The sequence below is a fragment of the Mastigoproctus giganteus genome, chromosome 4 (assembly GCF_048544385.1).
Source record: "Mastigoproctus giganteus isolate SK-2022 chromosome 4, ASM4854438v1, whole genome shotgun sequence".
Classification (NCBI taxonomy): Eukaryota; Metazoa; Arthropoda; class Arachnida; order Uropygi; family Thelyphonidae; genus Mastigoproctus; species Mastigoproctus giganteus.
Window position 1 is genome coordinate 95942343 of NC_143578.1, and position 21498 is coordinate 95963840.

General features: G+C 37.2%; 1 protein-coding gene across 4 annotated transcripts in view; it reads right to left on the reverse strand.

Moving 5' to 3' along the window:
• The window catches only part of LOC150086925 (receptor-type tyrosine-protein phosphatase S-like), a 1004071-nt gene that overhangs the window by 448969 nt on the left and 533604 nt on the right, over positions 1-21498 (reverse strand). For all 4 annotated transcript variants that reach the window (XM_090372826.1, XM_090372825.1, XM_090372828.1 and 1 more), the window contains one exon: positions 652-910. In XM_090372826.1, the coding sequence (XP_090228952.1) occupies positions 652-910 (259 nt within the window). The remainder of the gene's footprint in view (positions 1-651; positions 911-21498) is intronic.

The following is a 21498-nucleotide window of genomic DNA, read 5'->3' on the forward strand; positions in this document are numbered from 1 at the left end:
CACCTGACAAACCAATTCATTAATGAAAACAAGCAGAATTTCAGAGTATTGATAAAACTTTGCAATTTTAACATAGTTTTACTATCTGTTTGCAAAAAAAAAAAAAATAAAAAGACAGAGAAACCTGTTTTTTGCAAAAATATGGAATAACTCTTTGTATCCAACTATATTATGATGCTCAGACAGAGAAGTAGTCAAATAAAGTATGAAAGATGAAATTTCTGTTGTAAATCTGGAGAGTTGGTGTTCTGTTGTAAATCTGGAGAGTTGGTGTTCTGTTGTAAATCTGGAGAGTTGGTGTTCTGTTGTAAATCTGGAGAGCTGTGCAATTATGTTATTAATATTATTTGTATATCAATTTCACATAATGGACACCACATCAACTTTGCACCTGATGTATCCATTATTTCAGTTTTAGTCTCCCAATATTTAACAAAACAGGATACCCTGTAATAACAAAAACTCTATGCCCTTGTTGATACTCGGTAATAACTAATGATGGTGTGTCCCTGTTGAAAATCTGGATTTTCTGAATTACAGCATTAATTCTTGAATGATATAACTTTAGAACAACATAACTGGAGTAACATTTAATAAGGATTCCATGAATTCAACAGAACTACAACTAACAACAACAGGAATTGTACTTACTTTATTCTGTTTTGTTATTGTTCGGATTCTAAGTCTATATCCTATACCAGAATTCAAATGCACATTTTCATAACTGCCATACGTCTGACCATCTCCAACAGTAAATGGATATGTTGTTTCATCAAGCAAGTCTTTATGATCTAGTTCAGCAGCAATATAATAAGGTACATTTCCCTTGATAGCAGAATAATAATCAGTAAGCTGCTCTTCATCTATTCCATGTGTATTTCTCGCATCTTCCACTATCACTTGATACTTGCTGAAAGTAACAATTTAACTATTTTGGTTGATAAACAAATTTATTAAATATTTAAAAACTCCTCCTAAAAATAACTAAATAAAAAATATTATTTATTTACTCAATATATGAATTACTAATGCTGAATAATGCAAAATAAAAAACAGCATAAAAAGTCAAAATGGATGTCATGAACTGATAAGTTTAGTGGTAGAGAAGAAAAATGTATGGGTAGATTACAAACTGTCCGAGGATACAGAATCCCAGGGTAGACATAAATTAGTCTGTAATGAAGTTACGCAGAAAATTATGAAGAGTTTTTGGCTGAGAGTACAAATAAAAGCAAAAAAGAATTCTTAAGATTAAACTTTCAACTAGACAAATAAGTCAATTGTCCAGGATCCATAATTTGGCAATGTCTGGTTCAGCTTTTGTTTAATTAGTCCAGTTGGATGGTGGCCTACCTGTGCACAGTGCCCTTCTGTTTCCCATTGTTCCAATTCCTGATGGAAGCCTTACTATCATCCACCTTTTTCACCTTAATCTGAAACTGGAACTGTCACCCCCATGCTCTATTCAAACAAATTCCTCTAAGTTTAGAAGGACTGAAATTAAATAAATTTATCTTTGCTACGTGGAGATCAACATTTAAGGAATTATTGGTGGATATTCGAGAAGTTGAAGCTGTTTGTTGAGGCAAGGTTTTTCAAAGTGAAAGGTGGAATGCAATGTTTATCATCAGCAAAATTATGTATAGCATTTTCAATCAGTGGAAGAAAGTTATTAATATACAAGAGTAAAGAATAAGTAAAAGAATTAAACTTTGGAGAACAACATCAGTAGTAAAAAAACTCAGAAAAAAGAGAGCCATCATCTGCAGTGAGGAGTCAGATTGAAAACCCAATTACAAAAAATAGTCATCAATCCATATCATGAAAGCTTATTTAGAAGACATTTATGCCAAACACAATCAACATCCTTGCCAAAAGCAGATTCTTGAATTTCACCAAAATTTTCCATTGAAAGTGTCACCATTTGGGTAACATAGACCAACAGTATTAATATTAATGGTGGAAAATAATGCCAGGAAGCAAGCTTATGCAGCATCAGAAAAAAAAAAAAAAAAAAAAAATATATATATATATCCTATTTCACCTATCCATCCTCTCCAATAGTTTCTCTAGTTCTTATTTGAATTTATTTAAGCTATCAACTTCCACAACAGACAGAAGTTTGTTCCAGCAATTGACTACCCACTGGTTAAAAGCAAATTTTTGCTAATTTATTCTACAACTGTCTTTCCTCAATTTGAATTTATGCCCCCTCAAGTGTGTAATCTAGGTAAGAAGAATAATCCCATCAGCATTGATGGAATTCTTGCAGGAGCAAATTTTTAAGATGCTGCAATTTGCAAAACAAAGTTTCTTGGTAAAAACAATCCTTTGATCCCCTCACCAATCTCGCATTGCCCTTCTCTGTACTTATTCCAGCATCTTTACAACCTTCCTAAAATGGGGCCACCAGGCCTGTATGCAGTACTCAAGGTGTGGCCTGACCACTGCCTCATATAGAAAGGGATAACACCTCCTTATCCCTGCTAGCAAAATTCCTGTATATCATTGACAAGACCCCATGGAGCTGCTCTGACAGTTCACTGCACTGCTCAGAAAACTACATATCTGACTGCACAAATACCGCCAGGTCTTTAATTCTCCACTACCGTGAGAGTAATAGTGCACAGTTGGTACATTACTTAGGAGTTACTGCTACCCATATGCAGTTCTTTCCATTTGCCAATGTTAAACATTAGTTGCAACCTCTCAGCCCATCTTCCCAACTTTTCTAGATCCTGTTGCAGTAGCATACTTTCATTAACAGCCCTTCCAACCTTCATAGCATCTGCAAACTTGGACATTAAGCCTGATATACCTTCATAAATATCATTAATATAGAAAATAACAATGGGCCCGAAGCCAAAGTGGAGAAGAGGACAGAAGACAGAGAGCCTCCTTATCAGCAGTGATTATTCATATTACTCCATGAAGAGTAGTGTCCAGAGATTACCACTCTCTGCTTCTCCCACTCAACCATCCCTTTATCCATAGCAGCAACTTGCCCTTAATGCCATACTACTCCAATTTGTATATAAATCATTCATATGCAACAGTATAAATAGCTTTCCTGAAATCCAAGTATATGATATCAAAATTATTTTTTGCATTCAGTTCCTTTGTGACCACATTGTAATAACCAATGAAATTAGTCAGACAAGATTTTCCATTAACAAACCCATGCTGTGTCTGAATTTTATAACTGCAGTCTTGCTTAGAGGATCCTGCAGTGCCTTCTTTAACTAGTGACACCATTATTTTCCCTGAAACATAAGTTAAACTAACAGGTCTTTAATTACTCGTGATCCCCCTTTGTGAATTGGGGATACATTTGCATATCTCCAGTCCATGGGGACATCCCCTTAATCTAAGGATGCTCTCATCATTATGGCTAAAGATTTGCTTACTTCCCTCATCACTGCCTTTTTCAATATAACTGGATAGATATCATCCACCCCGGATGCCTTTTTTATGTTTAAGTTCAACAATTTCTCCTCCACTTTGCGCTCCATTATTACAAAATCATTTAGCTCCCTGTTAGAGTTTAGTAAATTTCTGTCCTCTCCTTCCTTACAGAATTCCTCATGTTTGAAGATTAACTCCTCACATATAGATGGAAAATACTCGTTCAGTTTGTCAGCTATCTGAACAGGATCATCAACAGTCAAACCACGAATATAAAATGGACCAATCATTCATCCCCTTCCTTCTAGAGTTTACATAAGTAAAGAAGTCTTTGTTGTTTTTCTTTGCATTCTTTGCCAAGGATTTCTCATAATCAGGCTTCCATTGCCTAACCTCCTTTGTGACTTGATTACAGACTAGCTGATATCTGCCATAGGCTTCTGTGTCTCCTCATAATTTATATGCATCCCATGCATTTTTCTTCTCTGCCATGAGCCTCATTAGTTCATCTGACATCCATTTAGTCTAAATCTTAAACAGTATTTCTTAGTTGGTATGAAAAGCCTAGTAGCTTCCAAGATTAATTCCTTGAAGGCTTCCCATTTAGAATTCACTGTTTTTAACATTTCCAGTTAATCCCAGTGAATCGAATTTAAAAACAGTTTTACACCACTTTCATCACCTTCACAAAAGCAAAAACCCTTCCCTTTACCCTTGACGGTAGTTACATCTCTAAGTAAATCCTACATCAGTATACTGTGATCACTGTCGCCAGTGGTTCTTTTATCTGCAAATTCTTAATGCATGAATAATCACTGCTGATAATCAGATATTAGTCCACCATGGAATCACAAACAACAACTAACTCCTGGGGGACCAGCACATTCTGCCATGAGGATTGCCGCTGTGTTTCCTGTTGATCAACTGCAAGCTCTTGCATTGTTGTGGGCAGCTAAGAGCTTGATGGGCAGCTGCCAATTTAAATCCTTCAAGGGCATCCACCCTCGAAGGATTTAAATTCTTGCACCTTTTCAAGCTCTAATCTTATATTCAATTGTTACACATTTCCAATTAAGAAATTTGTTTTTTCACTGTACTGGCTCAATTATTGTTCTGCCATCTATTTATACTTCATATTAACAATCTGAAAAACTAAATCTTTGTTTATATTCAATTGTTAATAGCAGGTGATGACCCTTAAGTCCAATGTCTTAAGCACAACCATTGGTATTTTTGATCATGAAATTTGTTTTGCCAGTGTGTTGCCTGAATTACTCTACTGCCATCCATTTATACTTCACATACACAATCTAACTAAATCAATGTTTATATTAGCATTAGCATTATTAGAGGCATATGATGCAAGAAAGCAAGCTTATGCAGCATCAGCCAAAAAAAAAAAAAAAACCCTCCCATTTCACCCATCCTTCATTCCAAATGCCTGTCCAGCTCAGCCTTAAATTTATTTAGGCTATTAGCTTCCACACCAAAAGATGGAAGCCTGTTCCACCAATCAACTACCCGCTGGCTAAAGGCAAATTTCTGCACATCTATTCTGCAACTATCTTTCCTCAATTTGAAACTGTGACCCCCCCCCTCAGGTTCTTAGTCTGAGCAAGATGAAGAATCCCATCAGCATTCAGCTTGCTCAACCCATTCAAAGCCTTATACACCTCAATCAGATTACCTTGCAGATGCCTACTCTCCAGGCACTGCAATTTACAGAACTTAAGCCTTTCTTGGTAAGAGCACCCCTTTGTTCCCCTTACCAATCTTGTTGCCCTTCTTTGTACTCGTTCTAGCAACTCTACATTCTTCCTAAAATGAGGCCTCCAGACCTGTACTGCCGACCGGGCTAGCCGGGTGGGTAAATTGCCTGCCTGGCAACCCAAAGGTCGCGGGTTTGAATCCCGCCTCGGGCTTGGATCAAAGTACTGCAAAAACCTTGGGAGGTGCATTATGGGCCCAGAAGCCGATGCGCCAACAACTACCAAAAAAAAAAAAAAAAAACCAGACCTTTACTCAGTACTCTAGGTGTGGCCTGACCATTGCCTTGTATAACAGGATGATCACCTTAGTTTAACTTCTGTTCCAGGTAAAATAATGGAGTCACTGGTTAAAGATGCATTGCAGGATCATCTAGACAAGACTGCAGCAATAATTCAGACACAGCATGGGTTTGTTAAGGGAAAGTCTTGTCTGACAAATTTGATAGGATATTATGATGTGGTTACAAAGGAACTGGATGCAAAAAATAATTTTGATATCATCTATTTGGATTTCAGGAAAGCTTTTGACACTGTTGCGCATAAAAGACTATTGTACAGATTGGAGCAGAATGGTATTAAGGGAAAGTTGCTACAATGGATAAAAGGATGGTTAAGTGGGAGAAGACAGAGGGTGGTAATCAATGGGTGCTGCTCTTCATGGACTAATTGTTATTAGTGGAGTCCCACAGGGTTTGGTGTTGGGTCCACTTGTTGTTTTGTATATTTATCAATGATATTGATGAAGGTATATCAGGCTTAATGTCGAAGTTTGCAGATGATACAAAGGTTGGCAGGGTTGAAGAAGTGGCAACTGAAGTTTAACCTTGACAAATGCAAAGTACTGCATATGGGTAGTAGTAACCCCAGAGAAATGTACCAACTGTGTGGTACTACACTTAAGGTGGTAGAAAATGAAAAAGACCTGGGGGTAATTGTGCAGGCAGATATGAAGTTTTCTGAGCAATGCAGACAGGCTGCCAGGGCAGGTCATGGGGTTTTGTCAATGATATATAGGAATTTTGCTAGCAGGGAAAAAGAGGTGATTATCCCTCTGTATAAGGCAATGGTCAGGCCATGATTTGAGTACTGCGTACAGGTCTGGAGGCCTAATTTTAGGAAGGATGTAGATTTACTTGAGTGTGTACAGAGAAGGGCAACAAGATTGGTGAGGGAATGAAGGGATCCTCTTACCAAGAAAGGCTTAAGTTCTGCAAATTGCAGTGGCTGGAGACTAGTGGCTGGAATTTTTATTGGTGTTAGCATCAATGTGGGACTAATTAAAAAAAAAATGATATAAATGATATAAAATATTCTTGATATGAAGAATGGGCAGATAGAAATTCAATCTTTCAAGTATGTATTTAGCAGAAAGGGATTTCTGAAGATATTTTTGATGTTGCACCTCTGCTGATCCACAAAAGGACAAACAAAAAAAAACTCAAATTATGTCTCTCTAAAGTAAAAAATATTTTCAATTACATGGATGGAAAGTTTTATGAATATTTTGTTCGAGGAAGAAATATTACTGTTTTCTCATGCTTTTTTATATAATAAGCTCATGTAAACTTAAAAATAAATAATTTTTGAACATCAGATTTCAATTAGTCCTTTTTTTTTTTTTCTTTTTTTTGTCAGAGCTGGATTGCAAGGGGATGACTGTAAAAATAATGCTGGACTGCAAAGAGTTAATTCACTTATTCCACAAGAAGGTTCACAGTAATTTTGAAAAATGGACCTGATATTTGAATATAATGAGAAAGAGAGTAACTAGAAACATGATTTTGTTCATTGAAACCTCTGGCACAGGAGGATAAACAAATATTTCAATTTTAGTTTTAAGGAAAAATACTTTTTTTGCATTGAACATTTGTGTATTCAAAACAGATTTCTGTGTACCTAATAGAAAATGTGAATTGCAGTAGAGAAATGTATGTGAAACAGGTTTTTTATGGATTAAAGTTCCAAGGGACATACCTTCTTTAGTAATAGTCAAATTTAGGATATTTATAGTACTGTTGGTCTCTATCTCAAGGGTGTTTTTTAGCCTATAGTGAAACAAATTAAACTTAATTAGGAGGTAATCAATGTAGTTCTATTACTACTAGTTATGCAAATATCAATCGAAACCTGATGAATAACTTATATCTATGATCTATAGTAATGTGTCAACACACTATTTAACAGTGTTGTTATATAAATGTCCAAGACCATGACTGATATACTTCAACTATAGGAAGCCAAAAGACCTGGAGAAAAAATCTCCTCCAGTGTCAGCTTAGTCCATTTTTTTAAAGTGGAATCCAAGCTGAATAATTATAACTAGGCATTAAATTATGCGCACACACAATATAATGAATATTGCAAGGATAATAATGAATATTGCAAGGATATTCATGCCATGTGCATTATGTTATAAGTCATTTTGAACATTTTGTTCAGACATTAAACTAGGAAACATGATTTTGGTCACTGAAACATCGCAATATTATAAATAACATTATTCTGGGAAAATATGTCAATGGTGTATTGCTTTAATTCCTGTGCCATCAGTGATATTGGATGAAACCTCAATTTAATGATGCACTATACTCGGGTAAGACTGTATGCTAAATCTGATTGTACATTAGACTCAAAAGGGGTATATATATTCTCTGAAGTTGGTAGAATATTATGGCAGAGCATTGAACTATGAAAAAAAAAAACATTATATATATATATATATATATATATATATATATATATATATATATATATATATATATGGTATAATACTGGAATTTACTGAACTATTTGTGGGAAAGTGGAAAATCTGATTAAAGCTTATTCATAATATTACTGATGTTCAAAGAGCTTGTGAGTACCCTTGCTGGATATTCAGATACCCCCACTAATGTCTGACACACTCAGCAGGCCTAATGGAAGGCAATGGTAAGGATCTCTGGCTCCCTGACCTCTGCCTTATTGTGAAAATATTTTCATTGATGGTAAATATCATCAGACTGGGGCAATTATCTCACTAGATACTATATGGACAAAATGTGTTGTCTACCAAATGCTAGGATCATTTCAGAAGTCCTTTAAATCTAGGATTTACTGTACATTCACAGTTCTTTTTGCTATAAAAAATACTGAATAGGCAGGTGGAACTTTCATTCAAAATGGAAAAAATTAAATAAACTATTAAAAATATGGAAGTGTGGTCACATCACAAAAAAGATTTTATTGCAGATAGCAGGATTGTATTGTCTTTTGCTTTGTGAATATGTCATGCAAAAAAAAAAAAAAACAATTTAGACTGAATAACATGTGAAAACAAAACAACATCATACACTGTAGCTAAAGAAAGAAAAAAACAAGGATTTCCTTGCTTTAACTCAACTAATTTTCAAAGAAAGTACCCACATTTTTTATTAATGTACATGATCTTTTAAATACAGAAATCAAATGGAATCTTTTGTAATTGATGGCAGAAAGACAGGAAATGTCAAAATTCAATGTGAAGTGAGCAAGGATGTGTACTCTCCCTCCTGTTTAACATTTAATCAGACGTAATTTTCAAGAGAGCATTAGATGGAAGAAATGAAAGAATATCTGTCAATGGTAGAGTGATTAACAACCTTTGCTATGCTGATGATGCTGTACTTTGTACAACTAATATGCAGGACTTATAGATACTCCTCAATCGTGCGAGTGAAGAAAGTGAAAGAAGGGATCTCAGGATTAATATCAATAGGACTAAGCTCACAGTCCTTAATGGAGCAATGCAAAAACCTCCCCTCGGGTTAAACGGAAGGCTGATAGAGAAAGTTGACAAAATCAAATATCTAGGCTGTTGGATCAATTACAAAAATGAACCAGATATGGAAAAAAAAGGAAGGACTGAAATGGTTAGGCAATATTTTCTTAAAATGAGACCTGCATTGTGCAATGGAAACCTGGATCTCCACCTTAAAATCCAGATGATGAGATGTTACATTTGGTTAGTTTTATTGTATGGTGCCGAGATATGGATACTGAAAACTAACACCTTGAGAAACCCAGGAACTGCTGAAAGACATAAAGAAAAGAAAGACAGCATATCTTGGACACCTGATGAGGAACAACAAATATGCAATTCCACAGCTAATTATTGAGGGGAGAATGGAAGGAAGAAGAAAGCCTGGGAAAGGATGTACATTGTGGCTTGATAATATTAAGAATTGGACAGGACTGAACCTGAGCATCTGTTTGAAGCTACCAGAGACAGAAAGTCATTTGCCATGGTGGTCGCCGACCTCTGTCAGGAGATGGCAGAAAAGAAGAAGAAGAAGAAGAAAATGACAAGTGGCATTAGCAAGCCAGGATATTAGCATCATACCATTACACATGGCATTAGTAAGCCAAGATAAGTTTGATAATATATAAGACACATTGAGATTATTCTGAAGCTGGGTTTAGCCATATCTGTTTTAGCTACTGGCATTTTTAATCCTATCAGCATTTTAACCCATAAGCTTTTCAACTCTGTCAGTATTATGAATGCTATTCCTATCAATCTGCACATATTGACTATTCGTTTGCTACTTCCCACTGATTCCTTTCCAGAATCCAATGCTCCTCTCTTCAAATACTTAATCACACCCATAAAAATACCAGTTTCTCTCATTTTTATCTCAAATCTTCATGTTTTATTCTTATATTTGATACAATGGTCTTTGTTGTCAGTTTTTTTTTGGCTGATGTCATGTAAGTTGCTTCCTTGGATAATTTTCCACAATTAATGCTAATATTCAGGTGAACACAAGCCAGTCCATATTACATGAATACTATATACAGTCACATTAAATTCCTTGCACATTTAATCTCTTTTGTAAAATTCTTCCTCATTATCCTTCTTGATATTATCACCTATTTCCTAAGATTAAAAGTTATAAATTTATTTAGAAAACATTTTTAATATTTCTAATATGTAGTATTATAATATTATAAGAATCAGCTGAATTAAAATGAGATTTAAATTGTCTAATTTTGAATTATTTGTCACCGTGAGCATAAATTTAAGGATTAATACTAATGCTTCTACTAGCAGCACACTGCCTGTGCTGTATATATGGGGGTGATATAGTGCAGTAGATGACAATACAGCATCCACAGTAATGAGTGCACCTATATCAGCACATCCGTGTTATTCGGTTTCTTATAGCAGATGGTATATCTCCTACAGAAGTTCACGACGTATGGAAAACATGCACACCAAGATATTATGCCAGCAAGAGTATAAATGGATAAATCATTCCTGTAAGAAAATGGAGGATCACCTTCACTTAAGCCAAAACCATACTTAGTATCAGTGGTGGCAAATGATACAAGGAAGCAAGCTTACATTAGCAAAAAAAAAAAAATCCTTTATCTCCTCTAATAATTTTTCTAATCCTTTCTTACATTTATTTCAACTATCCACCCCCACAACATGCTCTGGCTGAAAGCAAATTTTCACATATCTATCCAATAAAAATCCTTTTTTAATTTAAATTTATGTCCCATTATGGGTATCATCCGCTTTTTACCTTACCCAATTCATTTAAGGCTTTAAACACTTCAATCAGGTCTCCTCACCAGATACTGAAATTTACAGAAATGAAGTCTTTTATGGTGCCCTAGACAATTCCTGTTACTCTTCTCTGGACTTGTTCCAACAAATCCATATTCTTTCTAAAATGAGGCTTCCAGACCTGCATGCAGTACTCAAGATGTAGCAAAAACCACTCTTATACAATGGGATAATCACTTCCCTGCAGGAAAAATTCCTGTGTATATATGTATAATATATACACAAAATATACATAAAAAAAAAATATATATATATAAAAATATATATGTACAGGTGACCCCCGCTTAATGCTGATAATTCGTTCCGTAAAAACAGAGCACTAAGCGAGCGCCGCATTCCCATAAGGTAACATATGTATTTGTGAGTTGCGGTCGGTGCCATAGGATATTTCCTAATCAATAATAAACGGTAGTGAAAAGATGCACAAATGTCGGTCAAAATATTTAATATTCAAATATTTGTACATATAAAATATTTCGCATTACATACATATATAATTATGTGGTAACTACTTACGTATCAAAATTAAACTTAAAATTCCAATTAAAATCATGAATTTAATTGATCTAAATTGATTTAATTTAATTGATGAATTTAATCAAGAAAAATGTGTCGATTTTGGGTTGAACTTTGGCCCTCTTCCAAATAAACTAAAAGGGGTATTAATTTTAAATCCCCCGCAGCGTTACCACCCAACAATAAAGCCAACTGATCCTTCACCACTTTGAAACCTGGCATGTTTTTTTTCTTCTTTTAATATGAAACTTCTTTTAGGCATTCGTTTCCACAAAAGTCCTGCTTCATCTATGTTAAAAACTTGTTGAGAAGTATAACACATAATACCCCTCTTCAATAATTTTAACAAGTTCTTTTTTGAAAGTTTCAGCTCCTTAATCTGCACTTGCGGCTTCTCCCTGGATTTTAAATCTGTTCAACCAGCCCTTACTAGTTTTAAATGGTTCCACATTTTTTTTTTTTTTTTTAGGTGAGTTTTCTTCAGATCATCATATTGGCTAATCTCTCTCTCTCTCTTTTTTTTTTTTAATAATATTTAACAGTATGAAGTTATAGAATTGTTATAGTACCGTGATAATAGACTAATATAAAAATAGCGAAATGCTTAAAGTGCGGTACTCACCTTGAATATAATCTGCAATAGTTTTATGAAAAGACTGATTGCTAAATATAAGGTGGAATGGTTAAGTTAATGCATTAAGGTGGGATGAGATTTAATTTAATGGAATTTTAAAATAAGCACAAGGAAGCAGAAGTGCACTACTCCGTCCCTGGTTGTCATAAAGTAGAAAGTAGTTGATCTGGAACATAAAGGAATTGACAATGCCAATAGTTGTGACGACAGACTTTCGTTAAGTTATAACGTTTTCAGTTGGCGGTGTTAAGTGAGAAGTAACGCGTGCTGTATTTTAAGGAATTTTCTATACTCTCGTGATGCTCTTTGGAACGTGTGGGAATCTCAGATGTGAGAGATTCCAAGCCGAGGAAAGGTGAAAGGGAAGTTTTGCTTTTAGGATGTTGAGATTAGTGTTGTGTCGAAACCATTTGATAATGAGGGCTTCATATTGAAGAATTTTGTGGCTGGTTTTAAGTCTTATAATGGTGATAGTGGAGTCAATTAAAGGAGCGTGATTGTGGGTTTGGGCATGAATTGTGAGTTCTGTACTAGCTTGTCCCGATCTAAGACTATTATAGTGGTACATGAGTGTTGGAGGTTTTGGTAGAACCAAACTTGGTAATAGTACTACCAATAGAACAGGCATCACAGTTTAGTTGACATTTAATCAAGTAAATTATATTGTTCAAATCGTTGGTTGGGTATTTGTGTGTGTCTTTGTAAGTGTTGAATAAGGATCTGAGTTTATTATAGGCTGAAAAAGTAAGGGAGATATCAGTACCTGTAAACACACAGCAGAATTGTCCAGCAAGTTCATTATGGTATGGGAGGATGATGCGTATATTTGTGTTGGTGGTGGGTTTTGGTGGATTGTTAATTTTACTTTTGGCAGTGGAAATAGTGTGTTGGATCAGTTGGGTTGGGTAGTTCTTAGCTGTAAATTTTTCCGTGAGGTATTGAAGTTCGTTAGTTAAGTCATTTTGTGAGGTGCTATATTTGAGGGCATTATGTATTTGGTTGTATAAAACCGCTTTTTTTGTGCAGAGGGGGTAGTGCAAAGCAAAATGTAGGTATTTGCCTGTATGTGTATTTTTTCTGAAAATCTTTGTACCTAGTTTGGTACCTGTTTTGTAAACAGTGAGGTTGAGAAAATTAATTTGGTTGTTGGTTTCAATTTCAAGAGTGAGTTTTAACCAATCATGTGTTGAATTAAATTTTAAAAAGAGATTGTCTATAGTGGACCTATTGCCTATTATGAGTATATCATCAGCATAACGGGTGTATAATTTTATTTCTGGAGGGAAGGGTTGTAAGATTTGGTTCTCTATTGTGGCTAATTGTAGATTACCTAGCCACAATAGAGAACCAAATGTCAACTAGCTTCACTTCCTTGGATTTTATGTGTTTCTTAACTAATAGCATAACCCCTCCTCCCTTTCTATCCTGTCTATCCTTTCCCTACACATTGTACTCCCCAAATTCCAGTTCTGCATTCCTTATATCTGTGTGACACCATGTCTCTGATATCCCAACAATATCTGCCTTTGATGTTTTGAGCAATACCTCAAATTCATCAAATTTATTTACCAAACTCCTAGCATTGGTGTACATGCAAGTATACATGCACCTGTTCCTATTCTTAGCTACCCTAACATGTTCCTATTCTTAGTTACCCTAACATGTTCCTATTCTTAGCTACCCTAACAAAATTCTCTGACTATCCTAGGGGTGTTCGGGATCACAGCTTTCTGGAATTTCTTGTAGGTGTTCTCCAGGATTCCTGTTGCTGCTAAGATCTTATATAGCCTCTTTGGCACCATGCCAGTGGTTAACCTGGTGATCAGGATGGTTGTTAATTGTTCCATATGCCACATCTCTCTGACTTCGTGTATAAGGTCTGTGTACTTCCTGATCTTTTCCCTCATAGGTTTTTTGGAGATTGCCAGCCTTGGGCACTGCTATGTCAATCAGGTAGGTAGTCTTTTCGTTAGTGAAGGGGTTATGTCTGGTCTTCAATGAGAGACCAACTTGTCCATAAGAATTGGTGGGATCCCAGTACAATTTGTGGGTAGGGTCTCTAGAACAGCCTGAAGCTGATATTTGTAATACAATATACTATCTTCGATCAACTAGTATTTCTTCTTTAGTTTCAGGTCTATTACCTGGTGACCTTCTCGTGCCTATGAGTGTACTGTGTCTGGGTGATCAACTTATAGGTCTCTCCCTCTGTCATTGCTTCAATCTGCTTACTGGTCTTCATCTCACAGTTTTGTGTGACTGGTCAGTTTGGTGATCTGGAGCAGCTATTGGAGTTGCTGCTTGATGTTGCCCATGTACATCAGTTGAGAGGGAGTGTATAGTTTCTTGCTCTCTTCTTTAAGGGTATATCCATACTTGTCAGCATGTGGATAGGGGGTTGAGTGCTAGATAAAACCACAGAGGACTCAGGGCATCTCTCTCTCTCTCTCTCTCTCTCTCTGGATGATTCCTCTCCAGATGGGGGGGGATCAGTTTGATGTTTCCAACCTCAATGGTGGTCCTCCATTTCGTCATGGTTACTTCTAGTACATTTATCACTGTAGGTTTGACTTTGTAGATATTCTGTCATTTAGCTATGGGGAACAGAGTTGAAGGCCTTGTGGTAGTTGATGTAGGCTCTATACAGGTTGCAGTGTTTCTTGTAAGACTGCTCCATAACTACCACATTAATGGTCAATTGCTCCTTGCATCCTTTGCTCATCTGCTTGCATCTCTTCTGTTGTTCAGCCATGATGCTTTCGCTTTCTAAGTGGTCTGATATCTTCTTGGTTAATGCAAGTAGTCAGGATCTTGTATATTGCTGAAAGACAGGTGATCTGTACTTTACCAGGTTTTTGGTATCTTTATCTTTAGCCTTCAGGTTGGCAATTCACTGAGTCAGATACTCTGGAATCATCTCATCTCATGGTGCCTTATCATCTGGGTAAACTGTTATGCTTGGTACTTATGTGTGCTACTGTACTTCTTGTGTCCCAATCGTCTGTTGTACTTCTTTCTCATGAATCTCCCATTTTGATATCTCTCATATGTCCTTGGTTTTCTAAGGATTTGCTTTGGGTTTGCTTTGCGGCCTCCTTTAATATAACTGGATAGATCCCATCCACCCCAGGTGCCTTTCTTATGTTTAACTTCAACAATTTCTTCTCCACTTTGCAGTTATTACAAAATCATTAAGCACCCTGCTACAATTTGATAACCTTATGGCATTTTCAATCCTCAATAACTCCTCATGTTTGAATGTAGATGCAAATACTCATTCAGTTTGTTTGTTATCTGAGCAGGATCACCAACAGTCGAACCATCGATATCAAGTGGACCAATCTTATTCATCCCTTTCCTTTTAGAGTTTATATAAGTAAAGACATCCTTGCTGTTTTTTTTGGCATACTTTGGCAAAGATTTCTTGTAATCTGCCTTCGTCTGCCTAACCCCCTTTGTGACTTGATTACAGACTAGCTTATATCTGCGATAGGCTTCTGTGTCGCCTGATAATTTATATGCATCCCATGCATTTTTCTTCTCTGCCACGAGTCTCATTAGTTCATTTGACAACCATTTAGGCCTAAACCTTGAACAATATTACTTAATAAGTATGAAACGTTTAGTAGTTTCCACATTAATTCCTTGAATGCTTCCCACTTAGTATTTGCAGTTGGTAACATCATCATCAGTTGATCCCACTGTACAGAATTTAAAAACTATCTGAGACCACTCTAATCACCTTTACGGAAGCAAAAACCCTTTCCTTTACCCCGATGGTAATTATATCTTTAAGTAAATCCCAAAATTAGTACACTGCGATCACTGCCACCTAGTGGTTCCTTTATCTGCAAATTCTTAATACACAAATGATCACTGCTGATAACCAAATCAAGAGTATTACCCTCTCTGGTTGCCTCTCGAACATGCTGCTGCAGAAAACAATCATCCAATTGGACGACAATTTCTGCCAAGCAGGCTAACAGGAGAGCTGTACCTTCAGTTCCTGCAGAATGTTCTACCAGACCTCCTTAGCATTAGCATTAGCATTAGCAGAGGCATATGATGCAAGAAAGCAAGCTTATTCAGCATCAGCCAAAAAAAACAAAAAAAAACCCACTCCCATTTCACCCCTCCGTTCGTTCGAAATACCTGTCCAGTTGAGCTTTAAATTTGTTTAGGCTATCAACTTCAACAACAAGTGATGGAAGTCGGTTCCACCAACCAACCACCCGCTGGCCAAAGGCAAATTTCCGCACATCTATCCGACATCCGTCCTTCCTCAATTTGAATTTATGCCCTCTGAGGTGATTATTCTGAGAAAGATGAAGAATCCCATTGGCATTGAGCATGCTCAAACCATTCAAAGCCTTATACACCTCTATCAGATCACCTCGCCGGTGCCTAGTCTCCAAACTCTGTAATTTGCAAAACTTAAGCCTTTCTTCGTAAGAGCAACCCTTTGTTCCATTTACTAATCTTGTTGCCCTTCTCTGTACCCGTTCCAGCAGCTCTACATCCTTCTTGAAATGAGGCCTCCAGACCTATACACAGTACTCAAGATGTGGCCTTACCATTGCCTTATACAAGGGAATAATCACCTCCTTATCCCTGCTAGAAAAATTCCTGTATATCATTGACAAGACACCATGAGCTACTCTTGCAGCTCGTCTGCACTGATCAGAGAACTTCATATCTGCCTGCACAATTACCCCCAGGTCCTTTTCATTCTCCACCACTGTCAGTGTAGTACCGCAGAGTTGATACGTTGCTCTGGGGTTACTGTTTCCCATATGCAGCACTTTACATTTGTCATTGTTAAACCTCATTTGCCACCTCTCAGCCCATCTGTTCAACCTTTCCAGATCCTGTTGCAGCAGCATAGCGTCAGTATTGTCCTTAACGACCCTGCCAACCTTTGTATCATCTGCAAACTTGGACATTAAACTTGATATCCCATCATCAATATCATTCATAAACACCGAAAACAACAACGGACCCAACACTGAACCTTGAGGAACTCCACTAATAACATTAGTCCACGTTGAGCAGTGTCCATTGATTACCACTCTCTGTCTTCTGCCACTCAACCATCCCCTTATCCATAGCAGCAATTTGCCTCCAATGCCACACTGCTCCAATTTGTGCAGCAGTCTTCCATGTGCAACAGTATCAAAAGCCTTTCTAAGATCCAAATATATAATATCAAAGTTATTCCCTGCATCCAGTTCTTTTGTGACTACATCATAGTATCCAATCAAATTGGTCAGGCAAGACCTGCCCTTAACAAAACCATGCTGCGTCTGAGCTATAACTGAATTCTTGTCTAGATGATCCTGCAGTGCTTCTTTAACCAGTGCCTCCATTAGTTTACCTGGAACAGAAGTTAAACTAACAGGTCTATAATTACTTGTGTCAGCCTTTGATCCTCCTTTGTGAATTGGGGTTACATTTGCACATCTCCAGTCTATGGGTACCTCCCCTGAGTCCAAAGAAGCTCTCATAATTATGGCTAGGGGTTTGCATACTTCCTTTGCTGCCTCCTTTAATATAACTGGATAGATCCCATCCACCCCAGGTGCCTTTTTTATGTTTATCCTCAACAATCTCTCCTCCACTTTCCTCTCAGTTATTACAAAATCATCCAGCTCACTGCCAATGTTTACTTTACCTACATCATTCTCCTTCCTGAATAACTCCTCATGCGTGAATGTAGATGCAAAATACTCGTTTAGATTGTTAGCCACCTGAGCAGGATCCTCAACTGTTGAACCATCAATATCCAGTGGACCAATCTGATTCATCCCTTTCCTTTTCGAGTTCAAGTATGTAAAGAACTCTTTTCTGTTTTTCTTTGCATACTTTGCCAAGGATTTTTCATAGTCTGCCTTTGCCTGCCTAATCTCCTTTGTGACTTGGTTACAGACCAACTTATATCTATCATAGGCTTCCATGTCACCCATTAATTTGTATGTATCCCATGCATTTTTCTTCTCTGCCACATGTCTCATTAGTTCATCTGACAACCATTTAGGCCTAAACCTTGAACAATATTTCTTAGTTGGTATATAAAGCCTGGTAGCCTCCAAGATTAGTTCCTTGAATGCTTCCCATTTTGAGTTTGCTGTTGGTAACATCATCAGTTGGTCCCACTGTATAGAATTTAAATACTGTCTCAGACCATCATAGTCGCCTTTACGAAAACAAAAACCCTTCCCTTTACCTCTGATGGTAGTTACCTCCTTGAGTAAATCCCACTTCAACACACTGTGATCACTGCCACCTAGTGGTTCATTTATCTGCAGGTTCTTAATGCATGAAGAATCACTACTGATAATCAGATCAAGAGTATTGCTCCCTCTTGTTGCCTCACGAACATGCTGAAGTAGAAAACAATCATCCAATAAATCCACAAAAGCCTTTCTAGTGTGCGAGTGACCAACCCACAAATTCCAGTCAATATCTGGGAAATTAAAGTCCCCCATTATAAGACTCTCTGATTTACTGGCCCACTCTATTTCCCTGTACAATATCTTATTATACTCATCAGAGTCATTAGGCCTATAGCACACTCCTACTCTCAATTTTGATTTCCCTATGCTTATGTCACACCAAACTGACTCGACACTGCCCTGTCCATCGATGTCGACTGGCTTCACTTCCTTGGACTTTATGTGTTTCTTAATTAATAGCATAACCCCTCCTCCCCTCCTGTCGTGTCTATCCTTTCTATACACATTGTATTCCCCAAATTCCAGTTCCGCATTACTTATATCTGTGTGACACCACGTCTCTGATATCCCAACAATATCTGCCTTTGATGTTTTGCGCAATACCTCAAATTCATCAAATTTATTTACCAAACTCCTAGCATTGGTGTACACGCAGGTATACAGGATATTTCAGAGACTGCTGGTACACGCAGGTATACCAGCAGTCTCTGAAATATCCTGCACTTGTTTTTCAGACTTCTGCTCATTTCAATAGAAGCAGTGCAAGAATCACTTCCACCTCTGCCACTGGCTACTGTTAATCTATTAGTCCTTGTATCCCCCCCAACTAGCAGTTTTCCGACCCACCTAACACTGCCTCGACAGCATCAGCAAAAATTCTTGCACCCTTTCTATTTAAGTGTATCCCATCCCTGTAGAAGCAATCTCTCCTGTTAACAAGTACAGTCCAGGCTGAAAAAAATTCTACCCCTTGAGCCTTGCACAATCCCTCCAGGGCCGAATTGATCGACAAGGCTCTCATCATATACTCCCTCCTATCGTGTCTGGGCAGAATTGCAGACACTTTCAAGTTCAACCCTAATTCATGGCTTTTTTTCAACAGTGACCTGTACTTGCTAAGTAATTCCGCCGGTCTCCTACTCTTAATATCATTAGTGCCAACGTGTACAACTATATCACCTTTTGTGCCCTTAAAAGATGATATCCGCTCTACAACGTCATCAACCTTTGCCCCTGGCAGACATACCCTGGTCCTATTCCACCTATCCTTTTTACAAAGTATGTTCCCCGTTTCCCTGACAATAGAGTCACCAACAACTACTAGTTCCTGTGGGACCAGTGCATTCTGCCTAGGGGGCTGCTTCTGTGTTGCCTGATGACCAAGTGCAAGCTCTGGCGTTGATGTGGGCAGCTGAGAGCTTGATGGGCCCCTCAATTTATTACCTTCGAGGGCATCCACCCTGTCCTTCAAGCTCTCATAAAGGCCCATAACAACGCTGAGTTGTCGCCTGATTTCCTTGCACTCCTTACATCGTGCACACACAAAGACATCCCCCTTGGCAGTATCATGTCCCGTACCCGACTGCTCCGCAAACATCAAGCAAACAGTGCATTTTAATAGACTGTGATTCAGAGGGCAACTGCCCCCCCTCAGTTCTCCCCTGAACCACAGCACTCCCATTAGCTTGAGCCTTTTGCTTTGCTGCTCTGGTCAGAGTCATGATTCCGATTTAATTCAATAAAATTCAAAACAAATATTAAATCCTTAAGTTATATCCCAAAACAGTTATGTTATATATATATTTTTTTCGGTATCTAGTGTTTTCTACGAGTTCCCTTTATACAACTTCTGTATCACGTGCACCACTATAGTTATGTATTAATTATTTGTTACGATTAAGTCGTTATATATATATATAGAGTTAAAAGTACAATTTAATTGACAATAAAGTTTATCAAGATTAATAGATTTACTGATTAATTGACAATATTATATTATGCACTATACGACACTAAGCTTATGCTATCGTGTAAAAATGGCGGGAATTCACGAACGGTATTTCTACGGACTCGTAAGTATTGATTAGCTTCCAAATCTCGCTATCTCAATTTAGAATAAACTAAGGATCCTGACTAGGTCTAAATCTACTTATAGAAGATAATTTGATATAACAGTTGGTTAATAAATCGACTAAATTTGGTTAAAAAAAAATTTGGTTTGTGACACGTGGATTTGATACCGTTACCGATACTAAGTAATATCTACAAAATCTCTGTCTAAGTTAAACTTTAAACTAAGTATCGTAACTAGGAATATAAAGCTACTCTAGAAAATAAGTTAATATGACAATTTAATCTAATAAAGCAGAAAATAAATCAGGAAAAACTTCTCTGTTTGAAGAGCTTTAAGGTACAATGTCTGCCCAGGCTAACCTCGCACCCAGACTCCTCAAATCTGAAGTAGAACATTATCATCATCCTTGATGATGATAATGTTCTACTTCAGCAACGCCAGAACATGAGGTTTATGCACGATGGTGCACCGGCACATTTTGCTCGAGTTGTGACTCAGTATCTAACTAGAAGGTATGGTCAATGGTGGGCCAGTAATGTGACCTCCCAGATCACCAGACTTAAATCCTATGGATTTTTGTATCTAGACTCATGTAAAAAGCTTGGTGTACACTTCTGACATTAACACAGTTGAGGAATTGCAGTGTTGGGTTGAAGAAGCCTTTCAGCAAATCAAAAATGACCCAGGAATGCCTGAGAAGATTCGCAACTCAATGCAGAGAAGACTACAAAGCTGCATACAGATGCAAGGACAGCATTTTGAACACCTTTTGTAACACCTGTAAAATCCTGTGGTGTTGAAACTAAAAATTAAAAATGTATTATTTTATGTTTAATAAAACCACCCTTAGCAAAGGATTCTAAACTAAACTATTTTGCTAAACTAGTGCTCCCATAGTCAGTGGCAGATCTTAATAGAAAATGTGCATTATCTCGAAAACAGTTCATTTGCAACCCGATGTTCACTGGAACTTTTTTGCTTATTTTAGTTTGTACTTTTCACCTTTAAATTATTGACCATCATTTTTGAAACACCCTGTATATGGCTGTGTGGATGGCATCCATCATTACTTTGTTGTTGTTGAAGTAATCTGGTATTATTCATTAATGAGGTGGTCTGTGTCTTGCCACAGGATTCTCTTAGGTCTCTGATTTGGATTGGTGTGTCTGTATGTAAGGGTCCCTGCCCTCAAATATATTTCCCTTTGTATACGGCAATGGTCAGGCCATAGCTTGAGTACTGGAGGACTCATTTTAGGAAGGATGTAGCAGTTCTGG